A 19,632-nucleotide genomic window follows, 5' to 3' on the forward strand; every position below is an offset into this window, starting at 1 on the left:
GAGCGTCAACATTTGTGACGCCTTCATTGACCGTCTAGTTGTGTGGGCTAATAGACTCATCTAGCTGGAAAATGACAACACCGATGAGTGACGTACGTTGATATCAGAACATCAACATGCCTGACGGATGCATGCCGCTACGTACTAATGACTCAACAGCTATTTGGATGACCTAGTGATTTCATCGTCATAGAATATGCTAGATGTTTCCTAGCTACCTAAATGTAACAGGCTGGACGGTATTAGAAGAGTTGATGGCCGCAGAGATACAATTGGAACTGCTAAAGACTGCGAGTCCCAGCGACGCGGCTAGTTGCCTGTTGTCGGGACGATGGAAATACCGACAAAAACGCGCAGAACCGCTATATCGACGTCTATAGAATGCTTCCATGCGATCTGAAGCACAGATTTTAGACGCAGGGGACCCAAGGGATAAGATATAGGGACTTTTAGGGATTCCTGGAAACACAGATGGGCTGGATCTTAAGGCGAGCTATACGGTCGACACTGAAGTTGTTTATGAAATGACTGCTAGAGCACTATTGAAAGAGGGCTACATCAGCGTGTTGAAGTGGTGTCGCTCTAGACAGGCTAGGTCACCTTCTTGGGCTCCGAACCGGGTGCTTCCCGTCCGCAACCTATGGAGCGAGGACCTTGGAATGTCTCTATTCAAGGCAACTGGCACCAAACTTCAGCCAGAACCAGAGGAAACAGCATCCTTCCAGCCCAGCCGGGTCTATTCGTTTGCATGGAGTTCTCGTGGACACCATCACAGACATTGGTTATGTGTGGCCAGCTGATATCGACGAAAGCTTCGAACAGTTAGCTTTTCGTACAATAGCTCGCGGGCTCGTTGGCTTCTTGGAGAAATCCCATAGTCCTTCTTTCTCAGTACTGATTCTCGATTCTTCCTTTATCGTAATGGGATTCATATGCAGAAGTGTACTTATTATACGTACTATTATTCTTCGCTTTCAGGCTGTGCTTCGTAGATGTACAAATTGCTATACGCTAGTCCGACAATAATATGACCTTAACTTCCCATTATCCTCGCGCTAAGAGAGCTTCGCATCTAAATTGGAACTTCAAACGACATTGGACGATAATTCCACGCATAAATTGGCCCGTCATAGTCCAGGTTCCATTATCATCTTGTATGTCGCCATTTCTGGTTATAATCAGATGAATAATTCTCTTCTCTCACGTATTGGATAGTTTCAAATGGACAGAGCCTTGCTCTGCTGTGCGGTCCATTCCGTCCACAATCCTGCCGCCAAACCTCTTCGTTCGCGCAGTAGACTTTCCACTGTTGACAACCTATCGATCACCACCGAGATGCACCATCTTTTCAGACTCAGAGATATCGCTTCCAAAATGGATGCTAGTGATATCTTCATGGAATTTGACGTGTCCTAGGATGAGGAACAGCTCCACAATCCGCTTCCAGCCCTCGTAATAGTAACGGACTTCCGTCATAGAAATCCCTCTACATGATATTATACTTGGTAAGAAGGTCGTCCCCTCTTCCGGCGCATTAGACCAGGGATAGGAAACAAAGATCAAGGTAGAATGTGGCTCATAAACTATCCCCATGCCGTATTATAAGTAGGCAAATAATATGAGTCTTCGTAATTTAAAAAAAGGATCCGAGACCTGACTCTGATATCTATGAACGAGTTGTAGTATGCTTGAAGTAATGGTGATGTCCTGGATTGACTCCGAGAAAAGGATTCACTACATGAGGGCCAATAGAGATTCATCTATGTGAATGGTTACTGCGTCGGTAACTCAAGACCATCCTTGATACTCTGACTTTAGCCTCGTGCCCCTTTACTGTCGTACATGAAAGCCGTAAATGGCGGCGTTCTCTCTAGTGAGGATCTCGTCATCTGATCCACGCCCACAGCAGTATCCATTGAGGTTAAAAACCAACACGTATTTGCCCTCCTTATGTTCCAGCGTATGATGCTCGTCACTGTATCTGGCCGTCCAGTAGTTCCGAATATGCCCGCCGTCATCGTCGATAGGAACAATCTCATAGAGATCGCTGCACAAGCAGGCTGTTTCCAGGCGCATGTCCTGCCGAATGGTGCGAAGAACAGACTCCCATGAAGGAGAACGGAGGACTGTCCGGCCCAGGCATAGCTTCCGAAGAGTATCTTTGTGGCGCAGCAAGACTAACAATAAGTCTTCACTCGTGCACTCAACATCACTCAACGATAACCGTATCAGGTGTTCCCACTTGAACGGTGGGATGACATCGGACAGCCGAGCCGTAACACTATCCATGCTGAAGTACATAGGAGGTAGCTTAATCACCAAGCTGCGCAGCTCTTTCATAGGCTCAAGTAGCTCCCGGATCACACCCGTTCTCGCCACGGCCTGGGTATCGAACCGGTAAGCCCTCTGACCACTCATGACTAGTTCCAGGCACTGCAAATGACGCAAGGGAAGAAACAACCGATCTAGCTCTTTGCGGTGTCGGTCGAAAAATCTGCAGTCAAATACGCCAGCTTCGAAACACTTGAGCCTGATCCTCGCATCAACCAGGGCTGACAGGACCGTCTCCAGAGCCCTGATGCCCAAGCTCGCCTCGCGGAGATTCATGTGGTTAAATTCTAGACCCCTGACTCGATTACGCTTGAGCAGCCGGGGTCCACAGAGCACGTCAATGGCTTGAAGCCGCTCAAATCGAGGGAAGACGTTTACGAAGCACTTGACGTCTTCGTTGTCGCGTTTCAATTCATGCTGCTCCTTGTGGATCCTGCAATGTTGTGCGTAGTCGGCTGGTTCAAGAGATAGGTCAACCACGGGCTCCATGAGGTCCTGGGGACTCATCCATGTGTCATGACCGTAGTTGTAGCCCCCCTCAAGCACTTTATCCTATTGTGCATAATCAGTCGCGTAATACCGCAATGCTTGGACGGCTCTGGGTATGCTCGGATGCTTGGCGACATTGTCTAGTTTCTGCAGATGCTTCTTTGTAAGGAAGAAGCAGAAATGCTGGTGCGTAAAGGGCGTTGCTATGACGGAGAACTGCTTGCAGACGAGGCGAAAGCTGTACAGATCTCGTTTGGGGTTTGGGGTGGCGTCTGGGTAAAATCTTTGGAACTCGCCGACGACGCTGCTGTAATCGGGGAAAGGATCCCGTCGAGGAGACCCTGTGAGCAGTATTGAAGTAAGACCTGGATCATTTTGGACCAGTAATTGAAGGAGCTCGTCGCTATAGACGCTGCCCTCTTGGCGGGGGTGCGCTTTATGGCAAAACCCATACTGGTCGTATTCCTCGACGTGGGGAAACGAGCAGATGTGGGACCAAATCTCAGCTGGAACCGCACCCACGGCACGACTTCGATGAGTGATGACCATGATTTGGACTGGCGTGCTTAAGTATGCAGCTTAGGTATTAAAAATACGGTGAAAGGTCGATGATGCGGAATCTGGTGATATTATGCTGACACTCGTCTCGGAGACTCCGCTTCCTTGGTCATCACAGCTGGCCGGTGTCTTGGCCCGTCATATTGAGCCCTTGGATCGGTACTGGAGCCGGCGGGACAAGGCTGCCGATATTCAAGATAAAAGATTCCATCGCTTCATTAGCGAGGTCGATATACGGGATTGACACGTTTGTGTTAACACAGGAGAGCTGGAGAGTCAACAGATCCGGGTGTCGGACAACGAGCTTGTCAAGAAGGCTTGGAGACGATGGGGGTAAAGTCGCTGAGGGTATTCTTAAGCATCCGGAGAAGCTCGACGAAATAAGCTGCTAGATTAGTGACAGAGCTGCAATCATAACAAGCCCGAATCGTGATATCGCTAAAGAGCTCCGAGTAGCTCGTCACTTGCTTGGTAGGTGTTGAAGCCAATGCCACCGAAGAACTTGATAGAGCTGGATCCGGACCAGTCAAGGCAGCGAGCCAGATCTGGACACCAGGAGTACCTGCGTCCAGTTACAGGGTTGTATTCTGTTTTGCAGCCATCTAGCCATTGACGAAGCCCGTTCTGCCATTCACCTTTACCACAAGCTAGTATTAGACGGAATCTAAGTTATTTTCAACATGGAACCCTCATATCTTCATTTTTAACACATAGATATCCAAGTATTGACGCATATGTCGTACTTGGTCGAAAAGTCGGCCGCCCTAGGGGATACGTCAGCCCTAAGTTTTGACTAAAACCGCTAATTACCTAATTTATTCCCTCTCGTATAGGACCACCCCTTTCTTTGACGAGACTTAGCTTCTACAAAGTTACAATCTATCGCAACTGTGCCTTATTGCTGGACTTGGCGTGCATTCCATATAACGAATTGATTTTGCAAGAATGAATTTAAATACAGCCTCGCGATGTGGTGAGTTAGACCGAAGAGAATTGATGTTTTGCACTGGATATTTAATAAATGGTTGATAACTTGCTAATAGATCCTTAACGGCCAAACTGATCGGGGCAATAGGGGTGAAAGCGACCAAGATAATGTTGATAATTATCTGAGCCCGGATCCGCCGGGTCAGCGGAAGAGGGCTTTTCTGACACCCCTCAGAGGTTTCGTAATACCGTGTCGTCTTCAACACTTTCCCAATGTACCTTTCTGCTGACATCGAGTGCTAGGCCCGATTAAGGGTCAAGATGTGCAGTTCAGGAGGGGTCATCGGCTTGGCCATAAGTGAACGATGATCAGGCTCCATAATGCTCCACATGGCTCAGTTGCTATGGCGATTATTAATACAGAGCTAAGATAAAGTGAGACTGAGCAGGGGCGTAGACAAAACAAGCAAACCTCTTCTCTGCCCCCGAGCTCTGGTGATGATCAAGTGTCCAAACATCCGCTGCTGCAATCCCACCTCTAGCATTTACGTCTACCTCTGAACTTCCCCAATCGACCCAAACACCCGAAATCCCGGACATTTACGGTCCTAGCTTCAATCATAATGGCATCGAGCGCGATCCAGCCAGCACTCCAACAGCGGTTCATACCCAAAACCTTGCTTCCTCTCCTGTCAACTTCTCTTAACGTTGGCATGGCTCTCGGCGGCTATATCACCACAATCCCGTTCTATAACACCGACTATTCCGGACCGGCTATTGCTCTTTGGTTCAAGGACTTTTTTAAGCCCGGGTTCGTCGGGGTGACTACACTTGGCGCGCTTACACTTGGTAGCGGCCTCAGAGCATTTTGGTTCCACTATCACGGCGCAGAACAGAAGCAGCCCAACCCGGTCTCTCGATGGATTTTAGCTGGCCTTTTCTTCACACTTTTGCACTTTGGGTTCGGCAACAAGGCAAGTTATCTCTGGGGCTTAGGGGATTGTGAGCAAGACTGACATTGCGGTTGTTAGGTGCTCTCAATTATGGACCAAATTCTATCCGAACCAGAACTTGCACAGCTCCAGATGTCAAAGTGGATTAGCATGCATGTTACACGGACGTTAATTACTGATGTCCCAGCTTGGATCTGTTTTATTGTCGCCTTGTTGTATGAAATATGATAGATTTTGAGATTACGGGGGCGTGCTCAATTTGAAGCGCATACTCCTGACGATAGTTGTATGTCCATGAATACTTTATATCACATTGCTTTGCTCTAGCGGCGAGTCAGCCAAGAACTTCTGATTTCTCACATCCGCAACCACTCCACCTCCAGTCACCACGAAGGTGTTCATCTTCTGACAAGTTGCCCGGGGATGTACGTATACAGTCGGATGAAAATGCCGGCCAATCTGACTCGATGTCTAGTTGCAGCGCCTGCTCCAGCCGGTCTGACCCCGCTATAACTATCCTTACACCCCGCTCGCTTATCAAGCACTCTCGTTCAGGAATAAATAGATAAGAGACTAAAACGATGACTAACCTATAAAATGCTAAGACCTAGTTGAGGCGAGCTTATACTCTTGTAGTATCCTGAGCCGGTGGACTAGCCCAGTCAAAACCCCCGAGGAGGCGAATGGTCCGAGATGCACCCACGTATAAAACCCATGCACCCCCGTCAAGTCTCTGAACCTTCCCCATATGCATCTGCACTTAGGGACTTGGCTGCGGATTGCCCATTGTCACATCTTCTGCGTTCTTCCAGTACCCAAGGCTATTAACCTGGCCACCAACGCCTTTCGGACGCCGTCTTTGGAGCAGAAGCTGTTACAGTTGCCTCGCCAAAGTATAAAGTGTAGAGGTATCTAAGCGTGCTGCCGCCATTTAGGCACGAAAGGAGAGCTAGGCACGCAGGGAACAAGAAATCGATAACAAAAGCTCTTCAAACATGGCTCATCCGTATCCTCCACCCTCCATCTCAGGTCTCGAAGGCGCCTCTCGCGCGACCGTTGAAGCGGATGCCCCTTCCCTCCTCTCTATCTTTGAGAAACACCCTCGCCTACCCATCTTTACAAGCTCCACCCCCGGGTTCGAAGACGTCCGTCAGACATGCAACAGCAATGTTACCATCCAGCCCCTGGCAATCGTGCGCCCTCGCACCGAAGCCGAAGTCAGCTCTGTTGTTACACACTGCGCTGGACATTCACCACGCATACCCCTTGCGATCAAGGCTGGCGGCCATGATATGTGGGGGCGCAGTCTAGTCGAGGATGGCGTCGTCATTGACCTCCGAGCCTTGGATCAGGTCGAAGTTGCTAAAGATAGGTCTTCTACTCGGATCGGAGGCGGCATCACGGGCGGCGCACTCATCAAGCATCTCGAAACCATGAGCCTGAGCACTCCGACGGGCTTCTGCACCGGGGTGGGTTATGCCGGGTGGGCTCTGGGTGGTGGCTACGGCGTTTTGCAGGCAAAGTACGGTCTGGGCTGCGATCAGATCCTCGCCGCCCGCGTTGTGACTGCCTCTGGCGAAGTGGTCGACACCAAGGACGACCGGGAGCTTCTGTGGGCACTTCGTGGTGCCGGAAATGGCAACTTTGGAGTGGTGGTTGAGTTGACGATCAAGGTCTACCCCCAACCCAGGATGCTAGGTGGATACTTGGGGTACTCTCTCGCAGATGCTCAGAGTGTGTTTGCCAATTTCAAGGATTCGATTGCCGAAGAATTCCCTGATGAATTCTCGGGAGACTTCCTCTGCGGCTATGTGCCGGGTCTTGGGCAGACCATCTTGATGTTGTACACCTGGGTGCAGGAGGACGGCGATCTCAGCAAGGCGAAGGCTCACCTCGAAAAGTTTCAAGCCATCGGGGACGTATTACAGAACACCGTCGCGGAGAGTAAGTCCAAATTATCCGCCATGTCTCTCCTTCTAACTGCAGCCAAGCTAACAAATTTGGCAGCAACCCCCTACGGCTTCGCCTCCTCTCTCGACCCTGTCACATCAGTTCTACTTCCATATCACTTCCGCACACGCACTGTCAAGGAAATAACTCCAGAGCTCGTCCAAATCTTCCAAGAGATTGAGGGCCCCATTGGCCCAAGCCACATGATCTCTCACCACGCGCATGGCGCAGCCATCAAGCCGGACCAAGAGTCGTGCTTCGTGAACCGCATGCCTCACATCGTTTTCGGAATCGGTGCCGCGCCTCCTCCGCCACACGGGTCAGGGAGTCAGGAGATGGACGCGGCCAGGACGTATTCAGATAACATGGCCACCGCGATCAAGGAGCGTGGGTTAGCACTCGACAGTGCGTATATGAACTTCTCGCCCCCGGAAGAGTGTGACACGGAGTTGTTTTACGGGAAGGAGACGATGGAGAGGCTGAAGGTGCTTAAGAGGAAGTATGATGGGGAGAATATCTTCTTCAAGGCTTATCCTTCACTTACATGATAATTTGAGCCCAGAATTGGCATTGGTTGATCTCAGCCCTGAGAAGGTGAACTGACAACGAGTGAATGATGAATGGGGAAGTGAATCGCGGTCCTCCAAAAGGACAAAAGTCAATGCAGCAAGAGTAGAGACCCATTCAATAGCGCCTCACCAATGTTCAGAGGGCAAACCAATTACAGGCGAGGTGAACTAACGCGAAGAACACTCAACGAGAAGTTTTGGAGGCAGTTTTAAACTTTGCAGAGAAAGCATCGTAAGACATGCCGGGATTTGCTCATTGGTGGGTGCGACCTTCTAACTTTTCCTCGCTTACTGTCACAAGTAATTGATCCTTTCTCATCTTGGTTGGCGCATTACAAATTACATCATGGCTGTACCGAGGTTACGGCTGATAAATACACGAAGGCGTCGTGACTAAGCCGTGTCGGCGATGGATGCTTAAGTTCCATTGGCAACTGCGAAGTTGACATTTCTGCCTCTAGTAGAGCTCCGTCGAGAAATCTTCTTACCGGCTCCTTCCACTAAGACGGGGAACACTGTCTTCTCCTGGGAAACTCATTACAACTAAAAGCTTCAAGGTTGTCTCCTGCACCCTGACATATTATTCTGACCATGGTAGCCCCGCGCCCTAGAGATCTAAGACGGTTGCTAGCCCAGGCGTACCCTTGGGTTAAGGAGCCGTTCATTGTTGGCGCCCCGATGCGTGTGATGTCTGGGCCAAGCCTCGCCGTCGCAGTATCCTCAGCGGGCGGCCTTGGATTTATCGGTCCAACGATGAAGGCGGAGGATCTGTTTTCCGACCTGGAGAAGGCTGGTGGATTAATCCGATTATCCCCGCTCGCTTCCGCTCCCGGACGTTCAACTGCGGCCCTTCTCCCTATTGGGGTCGGCTTTCAGACGTGGAACGGCGATCTTAAGGTCGCCTTATCCGCAGTCCAGGAGCACCGGCCTTGTGCTGTGTGGCTGTTCGCCCCCCGTCACGGCCAGAGCGAATTGGATGAGTGGACTACTGGCGTCCGCGAGGCATCTCCTGAGACCCAGATTTGGATCCAAGTCGGCACTCTCGGCGAGGCCATTGACGCCGTCCGTAGCTCAACACCTCCAGATGTGCTCGTTATCCAGGGTGCCGAAGCAGGTGGCCATGGTCGGGCCAAGGATGGTCTGGGTACCATGGCACTTTTCCCAGAGATCGCCGACGCCACAAGCGAGTCCGGAATCCCTCTGATTGCCGCGGGAGGTATCGTCGACGGCCGTGGTGTCGCTGCGGCCCTGAGTCTGGGAGCTGCGGGTGTCGCAATGGGGACACGCATGCTCGCTGCGACCGAGACGCGTATCAGCAAGGGATACCAGAACGAGGTTATTCGCGCAACCGACGGCGCTACGTCTACAGTTCGCACACAGCTATATAACCATTTACGGGGCACGTTCGGGTGGCCGGAGCAATTCTCACCCCGTGGACTGATCAACAGAAGCTGGGTCGATCACCAAAATGGTATCCCATTCGATGAGCTGAAGCGACTGCACGATGAGGCGGTAAAGTCCGGTGATGCCGGATGGGGTCCAGAGGGGAGATTGGCGACGTACGCCGGGGCTGCAGTAGGACTGGTACATAGTGTAGATGATGCCGGTGCGATTATTGAAAGCGTGAGAGACGAGGCGAAGGACATTATTTCATCGCTTGCTAATGATCTTTAAAAGCACTTGGATTATGGTTACAAAGTTAGACAATACCAGTGTAACTCATTTGAGAAGTTATTTTATTGTGCACATAGTGTCCCTCTCCGATATCATGTGCCTGCATAGCAAGATTATACAGGAAACTAACCAGTTATTCATGGCCGCGCCCTGTGCAATGAGGCATGATGAGCGGGTGTGTGCAACGAAGCCCTTCCCAGGTCAACAAAGGGTGCGATTCGTCATGGCGTGACGCACGACGCGGCAGAGATTAGCATCGGGATGTTGAACCCGCTGTTGAGCTCTACAAATTTTGCTGTGAGGTCCTCGTATGATATCTCACCGTCTAAGGGAACAGCCTGGGCGACTTTCGAATCCCAAATAGCTTGAAGGGATAAGGTGTTCATGCGTCAGCCAACGTTGGTCGTTATTTCTTCACATTGAGGTATTGAACGCTCTCACTTGGGCCAAGAGCAACATCATGAAGCTCCTTCGTCAGTGCAAAAGAAAAACTACTTTAATTGAGAGTTACCTAATTAGGCAACTAAGAAAGAAAACATGGCCGGAGTCCTGTCTCCGACACAATATCTGCTCTTTATACATCTGAGTCGATGACCTTTTATATCTCGTGCCATAATGAAAACAGTCCTCGAATTTATCTGTCAGTCATTTGGTGTTTTCTGGCAGTCGATGGAATCAACTCCGGTCGCACTTGAGCCTCCATGAGCTTTGCGGCGTACAAACAATGGCGCCGTTATTCTTGAGATTTGTCCTCGCCTGAAGATCTCGGGCATGGTTGTATGTGATCCAAATACCCTTCTGTGCGATGTTTCTGCCGTCCGTGGAAGTGCATTGGGTGTTGACTTGGTTCCACCACCCAGCATTAAGCTGGAGCTCATTCCGGCGGTTATGCATAGCCCAATCGATATCACTATATCCTAGGTCATTTCCCGTCCAGAGGCCGGAGCACAAGAGGCGGACGGCTGGGACGGTAGCACCAGCATCAGCGGGCTCAGGGGCCGGTGCAGCAATCGCGCCGACAGCGAGAAAGAGGAGAGATTGGAACTTCATGGTTGCTGGGAGACTCTAGTTAGCCGCGTTGTCAAAGGATAGATTATTTGACTTACCAAAGGAGCTTGGAGTTGCTACTTCCTGTTAAATATCTCAAGGATTGGACGGTGGTTGATCCGATGTGAAACTGGCGACGGACAGGCGACACAACTTGGTTTAAATACAAGTACGTCTTTGGAACTCACCGCAATAATCACTGGGCTGATTCTTTGGACACAAGCTGATGTAAAACTCTCTCCACTTGTTGAACGTCACTGCTAATAGGTGGATTAATTGGTCAATCTAGCTAAGTCGCCTTGAGACATATTCTAATTACTATCTGTCGGCCATCCCGTGGTCACGACGATCTCAGAACCTGCACTACGTAAAGGATTGATATTACCAGAAGTTTAAAAGCCCGAATGATCAATATTTGTGACATCTCTCGCCCGCCTTACATGATGTCTCCTGCTGGGGTAATTGTTGCTCGGACCCGTGCACTTACTACTCCGTATGAATAGCGCTATTGCTATTAAACCCGAACCCGAATAATCTGTAGTGACGTACTCGGGCGGAACTTAATTACCCACTTAGGCGCAACTAGCTCGGGAAACAACGGTGGATGCCCTCGGGCGGAACTCAATTATCCACTCAGGCGCCATATCCCGGGAGATAACAAGCGGTGGACGCCCTCGGGCGGAACTTAATTACTTACTTATAGTAGAAGGTGAAGAAAAGAAGTAGACTCGGGTTAAAGAGTAGAAAAGTCCTGGGTGCCAGTCCGCCCGTTGTTCTCCAAGAACATCGCCGGCGGGGCCAGAGTAAAGGGGTTCCAACAGAGGCCCACGTTCTCTCAGGACAACTCGAGCCAGCTTCTCTCAGGACATCCACGCGCTGATTGGTGCTAGAGTGAGAGAACCGGTAAACCAACTACCACCCGTGATGGTCTCTTTACATCAATGTTGGGCAGTGGAAGCCCTCAATACAGCTGTGAGATTATAAAGTCCTGCTGGGCTGCACGAACCTCCTTCACAGGCTTCGTGTTCAAGCAATCAGTCTGGGCATCAAAGTTCATAATCATAGGATCCTCTCCCTTGTAAGGGGGCCACTCCGGCACAGGTTCTGTCTTAGTGTTAGCAATAAGTCCAGGGAGTGGGAAAGTTGTGTCTTGAGCTGGACAATGAGACAACTTACGCCCGTCATAATGGGGAACTCCGTTGTTCATGAATCCCACCCACATACCACTCATTACAGCAGCGAGATCAAGATAAAGTTGCGTCCTTCCCTCGAACGGATTGCCGCCTAGGAATGGAGCTGAGTCTCCCTGCCAACCTGTTCCGTTGATGTCATAGAACATGTAAGCCAATTCGAACCCATGAGCGGCGCCAAAATAGTTGGGGCCCTTAGTTATGGTAGTATTGGCGTTGTAGATGTATGTATTGCTCGACTTGTGCTGCTCCCACAATCTCGCTCCGTAGCGCGTTGCAGCCTTGAACACGACGTCGGTGAAAATGGTATTTGCGCGCTTATACACCACTCCCACGGTGGAGTTGAGTCGCGCGTTGGAGACTTCCGGCGAGACCAGCTCGGGGTCCGAGTATGGGTATCGTGACATGACTTCGATGGCTTGAGTGAAGTTCAAGCCTAGTGCCTGGATCAAAGATTGATGAAGCTCCGCCTCATCGTTAATCACAGGCGTGTAATAGGACATTTCGTCGTTGTTGGATCCCACCAGGTATGGGACATCCACAACGTCGCCATCGCGTAGTTGCTCGACCCGAGACCTAACCATGATGTCTCCATCAATTATAGGTCCAAATAAAACACCCGCATGTGGGACATTCAACGAGGCCCTGATAGCGTTGTTTAAAGTCTCAAAATCTGCCTTGCGCAGACATGCAAGCTGGTCGGTGGCTTCGGGACAAACAGTTTCCGTGATATTTGCAGTAGCAAGTGCCGATTTCTCTGATATTAGTTAGCATGAGTATTCCGTCGTCGTCGACTTGTGGTTCTCACCTGCAGTGGCGTCCCAAGAGCCGAGGCCTGCTACCGATCCTGACTGTCCGATAGCTGCGTGGAAAAGCCCATCGTCACGGCCATTATACGCCAACATGTGTGCACCAACTGAGGCCGCCCCGCTGAGGATGGTAAGCAAATCAACTTGGGACCAGAGGAGCTCTTGAAAACGTACGCACTTTCTCCAAAGATGGTGATCTTGGAGGGGTCACCACCAAACGCTGCGATGTTTTCCTTTATCCAGTGCAAAGCCAGCCTGCTGAGTATTAGCCTGGCTTCAATTAGGTGAAGCTGGTTATTGACCTTTGGTCCCTCAGTCCCACATTTGTCGAGCCTTCCGCGACAATCTCGTCTGATTGAAGCCAACCCCAACCTGCTAGACGGTAATTGACGCCGACACCGATGATTGGCTGCTGCATCTGTACGGATCGTTCAACGAGGTAGGTCATATTATACCAACTAGTCGCACTGCTGCCGGTTGTCCAGCCTCCTCTACTCTCAGTCAGCTTGCAAGATCGATGCAACAATGGCATCAGAGCTTACCCATGGATCCAGACCGCCACAGGCAAGGGCTTTGAGAAGTTTCCAGCTGGGCGAGCGATGTTGACGGACAAACAATCTTCGCCCGTGTAGTTCTTTGCTGCAACCTCGGTATCTTCGCCGTAACCCACGCAGGAGTATCCGAGCTCAGTGGCATTTCGAAGCCCTGACCAGGTCGTGTCGAGACTGCGAGGGGGGCGGAAGCGCAAGTTATTGAGAGGTGGCTGTGCATAAGGGATGCCAAGAAAGAGGTCCTGACTGTACATTTCGCTGTACGTTCCATAGTAAGACCCGTTCAAGGTGTCAACAATGGCTGCTTTGCTTGGCGGCACTGCTGCGCTAGCAACCTGCCGAGCACTTAGCACTGCGCCGAGAGCAGCGGTGATGAAGAGTCTGAGAGACATAATGATGGACGAAACTAGGCTGGCCTGACGTAGCATCCAAAGGGAGTGTTTACCAACTTTATACGCCTAGAACAAGAGCAATAGACAGCACGCACCAATATTTGTCCTAATATGGTGTAGGCCTTGCCCAAGCTCTGTCAACGGAGATGACGTAGCCTTGGTCTAGTAGAGCGTTCTAAGTAATTCGCCATTTTGCCCAGAGAGGCAAATCAACTGATTGCCCTAAGAACAAATCCAATCCGCGGGCTCCGGGGACGGCAACGCCCGCAGAGACCTCCCCAGCCTCCCCAGTTACTTTCTTTACTCTACCTACGGAGTAGGCTTCTGGGGGGAACTGCTACGAGTTCGATATCCGAGTCAAGGTTCATTAGATAGGAAAGGCCGGCATAAAGATTGACCCCGCACATTAGCGTCCTTAGCACCCGTCCCTTGTCGCTAATTAGTTGCCTCATTTGGCTGCGTTGCGAGACCCGCCGGATCTATCTTAGAGGGGTTGCTCGGCGCTTGTCCCACTGATTGCGAAGGGGCGCCCTATACACGACCAAGACATCGACTGCGACTTTGTGCTGAGCCGCCCGTGATAGTCAACGCGTATGAACCTATTGTTATCATACGCGTTGACTGTTTGGCTAGGGGCAGTTGGGAATCCATAAGGGTGCAGAGAACGCGGTGGATGAAGAATTAGGTGGTGTTATTTCTGAACAGGCTCTGGGTCAATAGCCTGTACCGCCGCCTGACAGGGGCATAGTCGCAGCTGACAATCGCGGCGTTATGCCAGGATGCAAGCTCACGGTGCCAGGGTGCAAAGAAGTCTAGGAATACACTAGAGCCGGAAATCAAGCCGCCGCCATGGGTGCGGGGAATGATTGGCCTGTCCTGGTCCTGGGCTGGTTAAACGAGTAATTTGGGGATGAGGACATGGCAGGCGGTATCATTACCCAAGACGATCTTGTAAGTGGTCACGAGAATGTCAAAGTTGGAAGCGAATAAAACCGGTGGGATTGTGGCGTGCCATCATGTTAGCTAGTTCTAGATGACTTTTCTTTTCCGGCAGATGATAGGGGAGACTCAGGAGAGGAGGAAGACTCCCAGGATATTATGGGCTGGCCATACTTCTGGCCGTGCGAGTTCCTGCAATAGTGGGGCACAGGTGGGAGCTGAGATATTGGCAAGCTATCCAACAATTCCAGGCTTTGAGATAAAGAAAGTAAGTTACCACGTAGTACATACTCAATGAAGTCAAGCGAGGCAAGGCAAGGAGCCTAGTTATTCTTATTCCCTATCAATAATAAGTAACTTACCCTGCAGAGCAAAGTCTAGCCTAACTTACCCCGCAAATGAGGTTCGCACAAGCGCCGAGTTAGGCAAGTGCTCGATTCCTGATGGACCTAGTGATTGCAGGCATTCCCTGATGCGAGCCTAGTCTACCTACGTATTGCTTTCGGTGTGGACCGAACAATTGACACGAGCTTCTCCAAGAAGCAAACGCGGGTCACAACTTTCTGCTTATCTGCAGTGCATGATCTAGGAACTTTTCCTTTAACATTCTATGATAGATGCAATGCTCTATAAAGGATCATGCTGAACAGAGAGGGTCCTGAACTCCTTGGCTCCATTTTTCGCTTCCCGCAATAATGACAACTAGAGCGAAAGAAACGAGTACACTGGCGAACCCGTATAAATACGCATGCTTCCGACCTAGGGAGGATAGCTCTACTACCCACGTAGAAACAGTGCTGAGGCACCCACAGAATCCACCCTGGATACCTTGGAGCACTTGGCATCCTATGATGCCACCTACAGCAGCGTGGTTGATATCCCAGGCCAAAGCGATAACCATTGATGCCAGGATGTTAGCAACGAACGTCCCAACAGGAAAGGATGCGCTTCTTCCATTGAGAAATAGAGCGAGGTAGAACCTGGTGAATACTCCCAAGGGAGCGAAAACAAGAGAAAATAGCATGCGGCCACGCCAAAGGTCATGAGGGGGGAATACACACAGCAAAATCGCCCCAACCCATGACCCCCAGCCAAGGAATACCACAAAACGGTCAAGGAACTTCCGCATGAAGGCATAAGGGAGTGACGGCATAGTACCCTCCAGTGCTATAGCCAAATGTGCACCAACTGTAAATCCCGCCAGAGAGAGAGACACTGTAGCAATAGCAACCGCAAGCAATGCCATGAAATCATAGCCGCCGTTTCGGTCCGTAGCAAGAGTGGTTGATGGAGGTTGTAGGCCGTTTGAAAGCGCGAGAAAGGAATCCATGATGAAATCCGAAAACGTGGTAAATGAGCCACAAAAGCCAGTAGTTAGGCCGATGAAGAGAGGGATGGACTTTTTCGTGGACGTGAAGGTCTTTTTTGCGGCGGCAAGGTCAATTGGCTCTTGTTCCGAGCTTGTTCCGCTCTCTTCGTCTTTCAGTCGCCTTTCCTCCATAAGAATCTGTTGATTATAAATCGGAGAACCCCATTCATGGAGGAAAATCTTGCGATCTTCCATGAGGATGCCCATAATCAGGCAGCCAGCAAAATTGGCCCATATGGTGTCAAAGGCGATGGGTGTGACGGGATAGGTTGTCAAAGATTCCAGTCCTTTCCTTGCAAGTGTTCCTAATAAGGAGAAAAAGACAAGATAGGAGTGTACGTATAGTTGTGTTGCCCATCTCGTGGGTCCCTTTGCCGTCGACGACTCTCCCGAAGAGAGCGCCCCGCCGAGTCGCCCAGATTCACATTCTTGCTGCTCCAAATACTCCCGCTCCTGGTTTCGTGCTTGTTCTAAGCTTGCGGGGTGGTGCACAGGCGATTCGTGTAGATTCTCTACCGGTTGACCGGCGGTAATTTCGTCCAGATTAGCCCAGGATTCCGGTATATCACTCTCAGCGTCGATGGCTGAGTATCGCTGACGCCGTTGCTGAGCCTTGACAAACTCTGCTGATATTCGAGGCTGCTGTATGCCATCATCTGTGTAGGCCCCGTCTCTTCGGTGGGAGACAGCAATGGAGTTCGATATTGGGCCTGGGTCTGAAGGAGTGCGGATGCAAGATTTGTCCTGTAACTGAGATGCAGGGATACTTGCAGACTGATGAGGGCGTGACATCTTGAGTTTGACCTTGTTGAGTTGGTGAATCGCTCCATCGTCTGCTTGAATGCCTTACCAAAGGGAATATATAGACAATGTAACTTGGACTCGCCGTCAGGTTGGATAGGCCACGTAGGTCTTTTTAGCGGCGCGAGGACCGACAACACTCTTAATGGTACGTCAATACCACCGGAGATGCCGTATAGTACCGGCAATATCGGATATCCAGGCTCTTACTTACGATGTACGCCGGCTAAGCCGGTCCCGAACGATGCCGGCTAGTGCGGTTCACCACTCTTGACAACTCTACAACAAAAACGGGCTTGTGCATATAATCTCCTCCATCCAAATCCTTACTGCGAAGATGAAAAGGGGGTACCAAGCATGGTAATAATCCCAAAGGCCCTAGTATTTCGCTGTTCATTTTGCTAAACATACAATCCACAGATTATACAGCTACTCTTCAGGCTGAATGGCTTCGAAAAACTGCGCCGACCAAGCCATGGAGTCGATGATCTCAGCTGGCCAATTGCTAGGCGTTGGCATAGAGAAATCCGCAAGAGATCCTTGCAGGTGTAGATTTAGTAAGTCCACAGGAGGCATCAGTCCTGCCACGGATCCTGTACCCTGTGGTGCATCAGACGCAGAGATTGCCTGCCTCCTAGAGAAGGGATTGGAGGTTCCGGAGGAGGCCGCAGCGTTTTCTTGGCAAGGATTAGCAATGGGCATGTCATTACAGAGCTAGATACCTACTCCAAATGAGACCGCATTCCTTCAATTTCTCCATCATATCTCTCGCGATTCTGGCGCCTGTGGAGTTTGTGCCGAGGGCTTCGAACACCCTCAGGCATGTTTCTGCATCATCCGAGAGACTTTCCGCGTTGAACTCATCTATTCCGTCATCTGTTTGCTGGATGAAAATACTGGACACAAGTAGGATGGAGCCCGCGCAGATCAAGCAGGAGATCATTTGCCACCAAGGAAACTCGTGTACCAGATCTTTTTCGCTCGAGATGCCGTGGAGGAGACGGGCCATTTCTCGGGCTTCGGCAATGCATATCTTTTCATACGAGCGCACCAGCGGCCAATTTGACTGTGCAAGCGTGGCATCCGTCGTATCCATGTCCCTTAGAAGCGGGTAGCATAAATATGGCCTATGCGTGAGCGCCCTAAGGTGGTGATATTTCACGGCTAGCATATTGCGCTTCAGAAAGTTAGCTTTATGCCTACTAAAAAGGTCGACGGGTATAGAGTGTAAGGCAATACCTGTCGCCTGAAAGCAAGGGACTTGTCAAAAGCATGGCCCAAGTCGAAACGCAGCGGCCGGGGTAGCTGCAATTTCCATTGTATAAGCTGCCGGTCGAGGTCCTTCGTGTTGAACATGTCCGCGTTTGTGCCGTGGCCTGTTTTGGGGCTGTATAGATCTCGCAGGACGTACCCGACGATATGTGAGAATGAAATGACTGCCAAAAAATAGTCCCCTGAAGAGGGGCCTTCTGGAGCCACTGGCATCTCGCCAGCATCCCAGTCAATATCGCAATCGCTTAGGCGGGAAGGCAGCGGGACGTAGCAGTCTCCGTCATGAATAGCAGGCGGCCGTCCCAGCTGCAAGGACAGCAAACGATCCAAAACATATATGGAATACCAGACCCGTCGTCGCCTCTCAACTCCTATAGACCCCGAAGTGGTGTACTTCTCGGAGTCTTTATGCTCTACATGCAGCCCGATGCTTTGAGCTGTACGAACAGCCTGGCCGAGAGTTGTCCAACAGCTGCGTCAAAGTCAGGGTCTGCGGAGAGTAGGAGGGAAGTTTGAGAGCACACGACTCACCTGTCTGTCCGGCAAACTGCCAGGAGGTAAAAACACTGAGCCAACAGCAACGAGACGTGGTTGATAGACAGATCTATGCCGAGTGGTGGGGCTAAAGACAAGGCTCGCAGAAAGTACACCTCATGGAGCTTGTTCGTTTCGGTTTGATTGTCAAGAAAGGAGTTATAGTAAGCACCAATGGCGCAAATGGCATCTGGGCGGATGAATAATCAGCAAACTCGTATTGGGAAGACAAAGAGGATATCGCACTTACACAGGAGCGCGAGTTGGGTAGTGTCCAGAGAAGCCTGGTTGCCGGATGGAGTCTGGGCTTCATTGTACGATGCCATAAACATCGACTGAGGAATAAAAGGGTATGCAAGGTGTATAGTAGAAAAGTAAATGTCAGCGAAGTCTTTGAAGGTTTCCGGGCTAGGCAGTTTGACGGCTCTACAAGCTGCGGCGTTGGCAGACTCAAGATCATCATCTTGTTCGTAGCTGTCAACCTCCTCTTCCGATCCTGGTGACCCATCTTGAGTCTGGAGCACCCGCTTCACCAAGTTGAAAAATCGGACGTCGCTAACTTCGCCCAGATATCTCTCACTCCGGTAAATCTGGGACCCCGGTGACGCAGTTTCTGGCTTGGGGCTGCGCGTCGGAGGCTGTGGACCCAGCAGGGAGGCACCGATGCTGGCCAAGGCCGCATTGGCGTGTGACTTTATGCGTGAGGCGGTACTTGATGCGCTTTTCCGTTCCTCTGGTGACTGCAGTTTGGAAATGAGATGGTCCACCAGTCCGTCGTACTCTTCTAATGCCTTTCGGAGCTCACTCTGTCCCTGAACGGCGACATACCCACGGCGCGGCTGGCCCACGCTGTAGGTGCAGTTGTATCCATAGCCCTTACACCGACTACACTCGGGGCGCTTCCCATCACACTAGAATCGAGTTAGCATGAGAAATAGGGCTGTGAGGCATGTGTCCATGGCCGGAAGCCGCTTGCCTTGCTCTTCATTGACCGGCATGTGTGGCAGGCCTTTGCGACGCGCTTCCTCCTGTAGCCGCTCTGTCTTTCCGGAGATTCCCTGGCGTCTTGCATGGTAGATGAGTGTGGTTAGCAATGCTGCCCAGGAGGCGACTTTGTGGAGGTTTCCCTGGCTCGACGGAATGCTAGGGATGTACGGCTGGTTTTGTGTGGACTAGACTTGTTCCCGGAATAACCGGTAGATCCGACATTCCCGGTCGGCCCGGACGGATGCACCGGCTGAGGTCTTCGGAGGCCCAAACTTGATTGTTAGCTTGGG

The 19,632-nt window shown here is 50.9% G+C and overlaps 8 protein-coding genes across 8 annotated transcripts; 3 read left to right on the forward strand and 5 right to left on the reverse strand.

Moving 5' to 3' along the window:
• Positions 1-1,830: 1,830 nt before the first annotated feature.
• Positions 1,831-3,369, reverse strand: BGZ61DRAFT_540488 (uncharacterized protein; the record flags this gene model as incomplete). The annotated part of the gene is made up of 2 exons (XM_046254914.1): positions 1,831-2,883; positions 2,956-3,369. The coding sequence occupies 2 exons, from the start codon at positions 3,367-3,369 to the stop codon at positions 1,831-1,833; spliced, it is 1,467 nt and encodes a 488-aa protein (XP_046095344.1).
• Positions 3,370-4,928: 1,559 nt separating this feature from the next.
• Positions 4,929-5,486, forward strand: BGZ61DRAFT_499961 (uncharacterized protein; the record flags this gene model as incomplete). The annotated part of the gene is made up of 2 exons (XM_046251484.1): positions 4,929-5,279; positions 5,337-5,486. 2 exons carry the CDS (start codon positions 4,929-4,931, stop codon positions 5,484-5,486), a joined length of 501 nt encoding a protein of 166 aa, XP_046095345.1.
• Positions 5,487-5,946: 460 nt separating this feature from the next.
• BGZ61DRAFT_594172 (uncharacterized protein) lies at positions 5,947-7,845 on the forward strand. Its single transcript, XM_046256828.1, has 2 exons — positions 5,947-7,202; positions 7,266-7,845. Exons 1-2 carry the CDS (start codon positions 6,254-6,256, stop codon positions 7,754-7,756), a joined length of 1,440 nt encoding a protein of 479 aa, XP_046095346.1. The 5' UTR covers positions 5,947-6,253; the 3' UTR covers positions 7,757-7,845.
• Positions 7,846-8,248: 403 nt separating this feature from the next.
• BGZ61DRAFT_465783 (dehydrogenase) lies at positions 8,249-9,506 on the forward strand. Its single transcript, XM_046247620.1, has one exon. It carries the CDS (start codon positions 8,369-8,371, stop codon positions 9,449-9,451), a length of 1,083 nt encoding a protein of 360 aa, XP_046095347.1. The 5' UTR covers positions 8,249-8,368; the 3' UTR covers positions 9,452-9,506.
• A 620-nt stretch (positions 9,507-10,126) lies between these two features.
• On the reverse strand, positions 10,127-10,501 carry BGZ61DRAFT_486170 (uncharacterized protein; the record flags this gene model as incomplete). The annotated part of the gene is made up of 1 exon (XM_046249823.1): positions 10,127-10,501. The coding sequence occupies one exon, from the start codon at positions 10,499-10,501 to the stop codon at positions 10,127-10,129; it is 375 nt and encodes a 124-aa protein (XP_046095348.1).
• Positions 10,502-11,459: 958 nt separating this feature from the next.
• BGZ61DRAFT_371203 (cholinesterase) lies at positions 11,460-13,440 on the reverse strand (the record flags this gene model as incomplete). The annotated part of the gene is made up of 6 exons (XM_046242076.1): positions 11,460-11,602; positions 11,675-12,445; positions 12,497-12,618; positions 12,672-12,755; positions 12,800-12,988; positions 13,040-13,440. 6 exons carry the CDS (start codon positions 13,438-13,440, stop codon positions 11,460-11,462), a joined length of 1,710 nt encoding a protein of 569 aa, XP_046095349.1.
• A 1,576-nt stretch (positions 13,441-15,016) lies between these two features.
• Positions 15,017-16,540, reverse strand: BGZ61DRAFT_499965 (putative chromosome condensation protein; the record flags this gene model as incomplete). Its single annotated transcript, XM_046251485.1, has 2 exons — positions 15,017-16,371; positions 16,516-16,540. 2 exons carry the CDS (start codon positions 16,538-16,540, stop codon positions 15,017-15,019), a joined length of 1,380 nt encoding a protein of 459 aa, XP_046095350.1.
• A 198-nt stretch (positions 16,541-16,738) lies between these two features.
• Positions 16,739-19,467, reverse strand: BGZ61DRAFT_594175 (fungal-specific transcription factor domain-containing protein). Its single transcript, XM_046256829.1, has 6 exons — positions 19,332-19,467; positions 18,606-19,266; positions 18,353-18,545; positions 17,789-18,293; positions 17,276-17,726; positions 16,739-17,226 (listed from the first exon to the last, which is right to left on the reverse strand). The coding sequence occupies exons 1-6, from the start codon at positions 19,425-19,427 to the stop codon at positions 16,979-16,981; spliced, it is 2,154 nt and encodes a 717-aa protein (XP_046095351.1). The 5' UTR covers positions 19,428-19,467; the 3' UTR covers positions 16,739-16,978.
• Positions 19,468-19,632: the final 165 nt, after the last annotated feature.

This window comes from Ilyonectria robusta (assembly GCF_021365365.1).
Source record: "Ilyonectria robusta strain PMI_751 chromosome Unknown BGZ61scaffold_44, whole genome shotgun sequence".
NCBI classification, from domain to species: domain Eukaryota; kingdom Fungi; phylum Ascomycota; class Sordariomycetes; order Hypocreales; family Nectriaceae; genus Ilyonectria; species Ilyonectria robusta.

Bases quoted from the DNA above. Each gene is read 5' to 3' on its own strand.
- BGZ61DRAFT_465783 (XM_046247620.1), top strand. From the start codon at position 8,369: ATGGTAGCCCCGCGCCCTAGAGATCTAAGACGGTTGCTAGCCCAGGCG.
- BGZ61DRAFT_594175 (XM_046256829.1), bottom strand. From the start codon at position 19,427: ATGCAAGACGCCAGGGAATCTCCGGAAAGACAGAGCGGCTACAGGAGG. The intron at 19,267-19,331 runs GCAAGCGGCTTC...ACTCGATTCTAG, and splicing joins GCCGGTCAATGAAGAGCAAG to TGTGATGGGAAGCGCCCCGA. The intron at 18,294-18,352 runs GTGAGTCGTGTG...ACTTTGACGCAG, and splicing joins GCAGTTTGCCGGACAGACAG to CTGTTGGACAACTCTCGGCC.
- BGZ61DRAFT_594172 (XM_046256828.1), top strand. From the start codon at position 6,254: ATGGCTCATCCGTATCCTCCACCCTCCATCTCAGGTCTCGAAGGCGCC. The intron at 7,203-7,265 runs GTAAGTCCAAAT...CAAATTTGGCAG, and splicing joins ACAGAACACCGTCGCGGAGA to CAACCCCCTACGGCTTCGCC.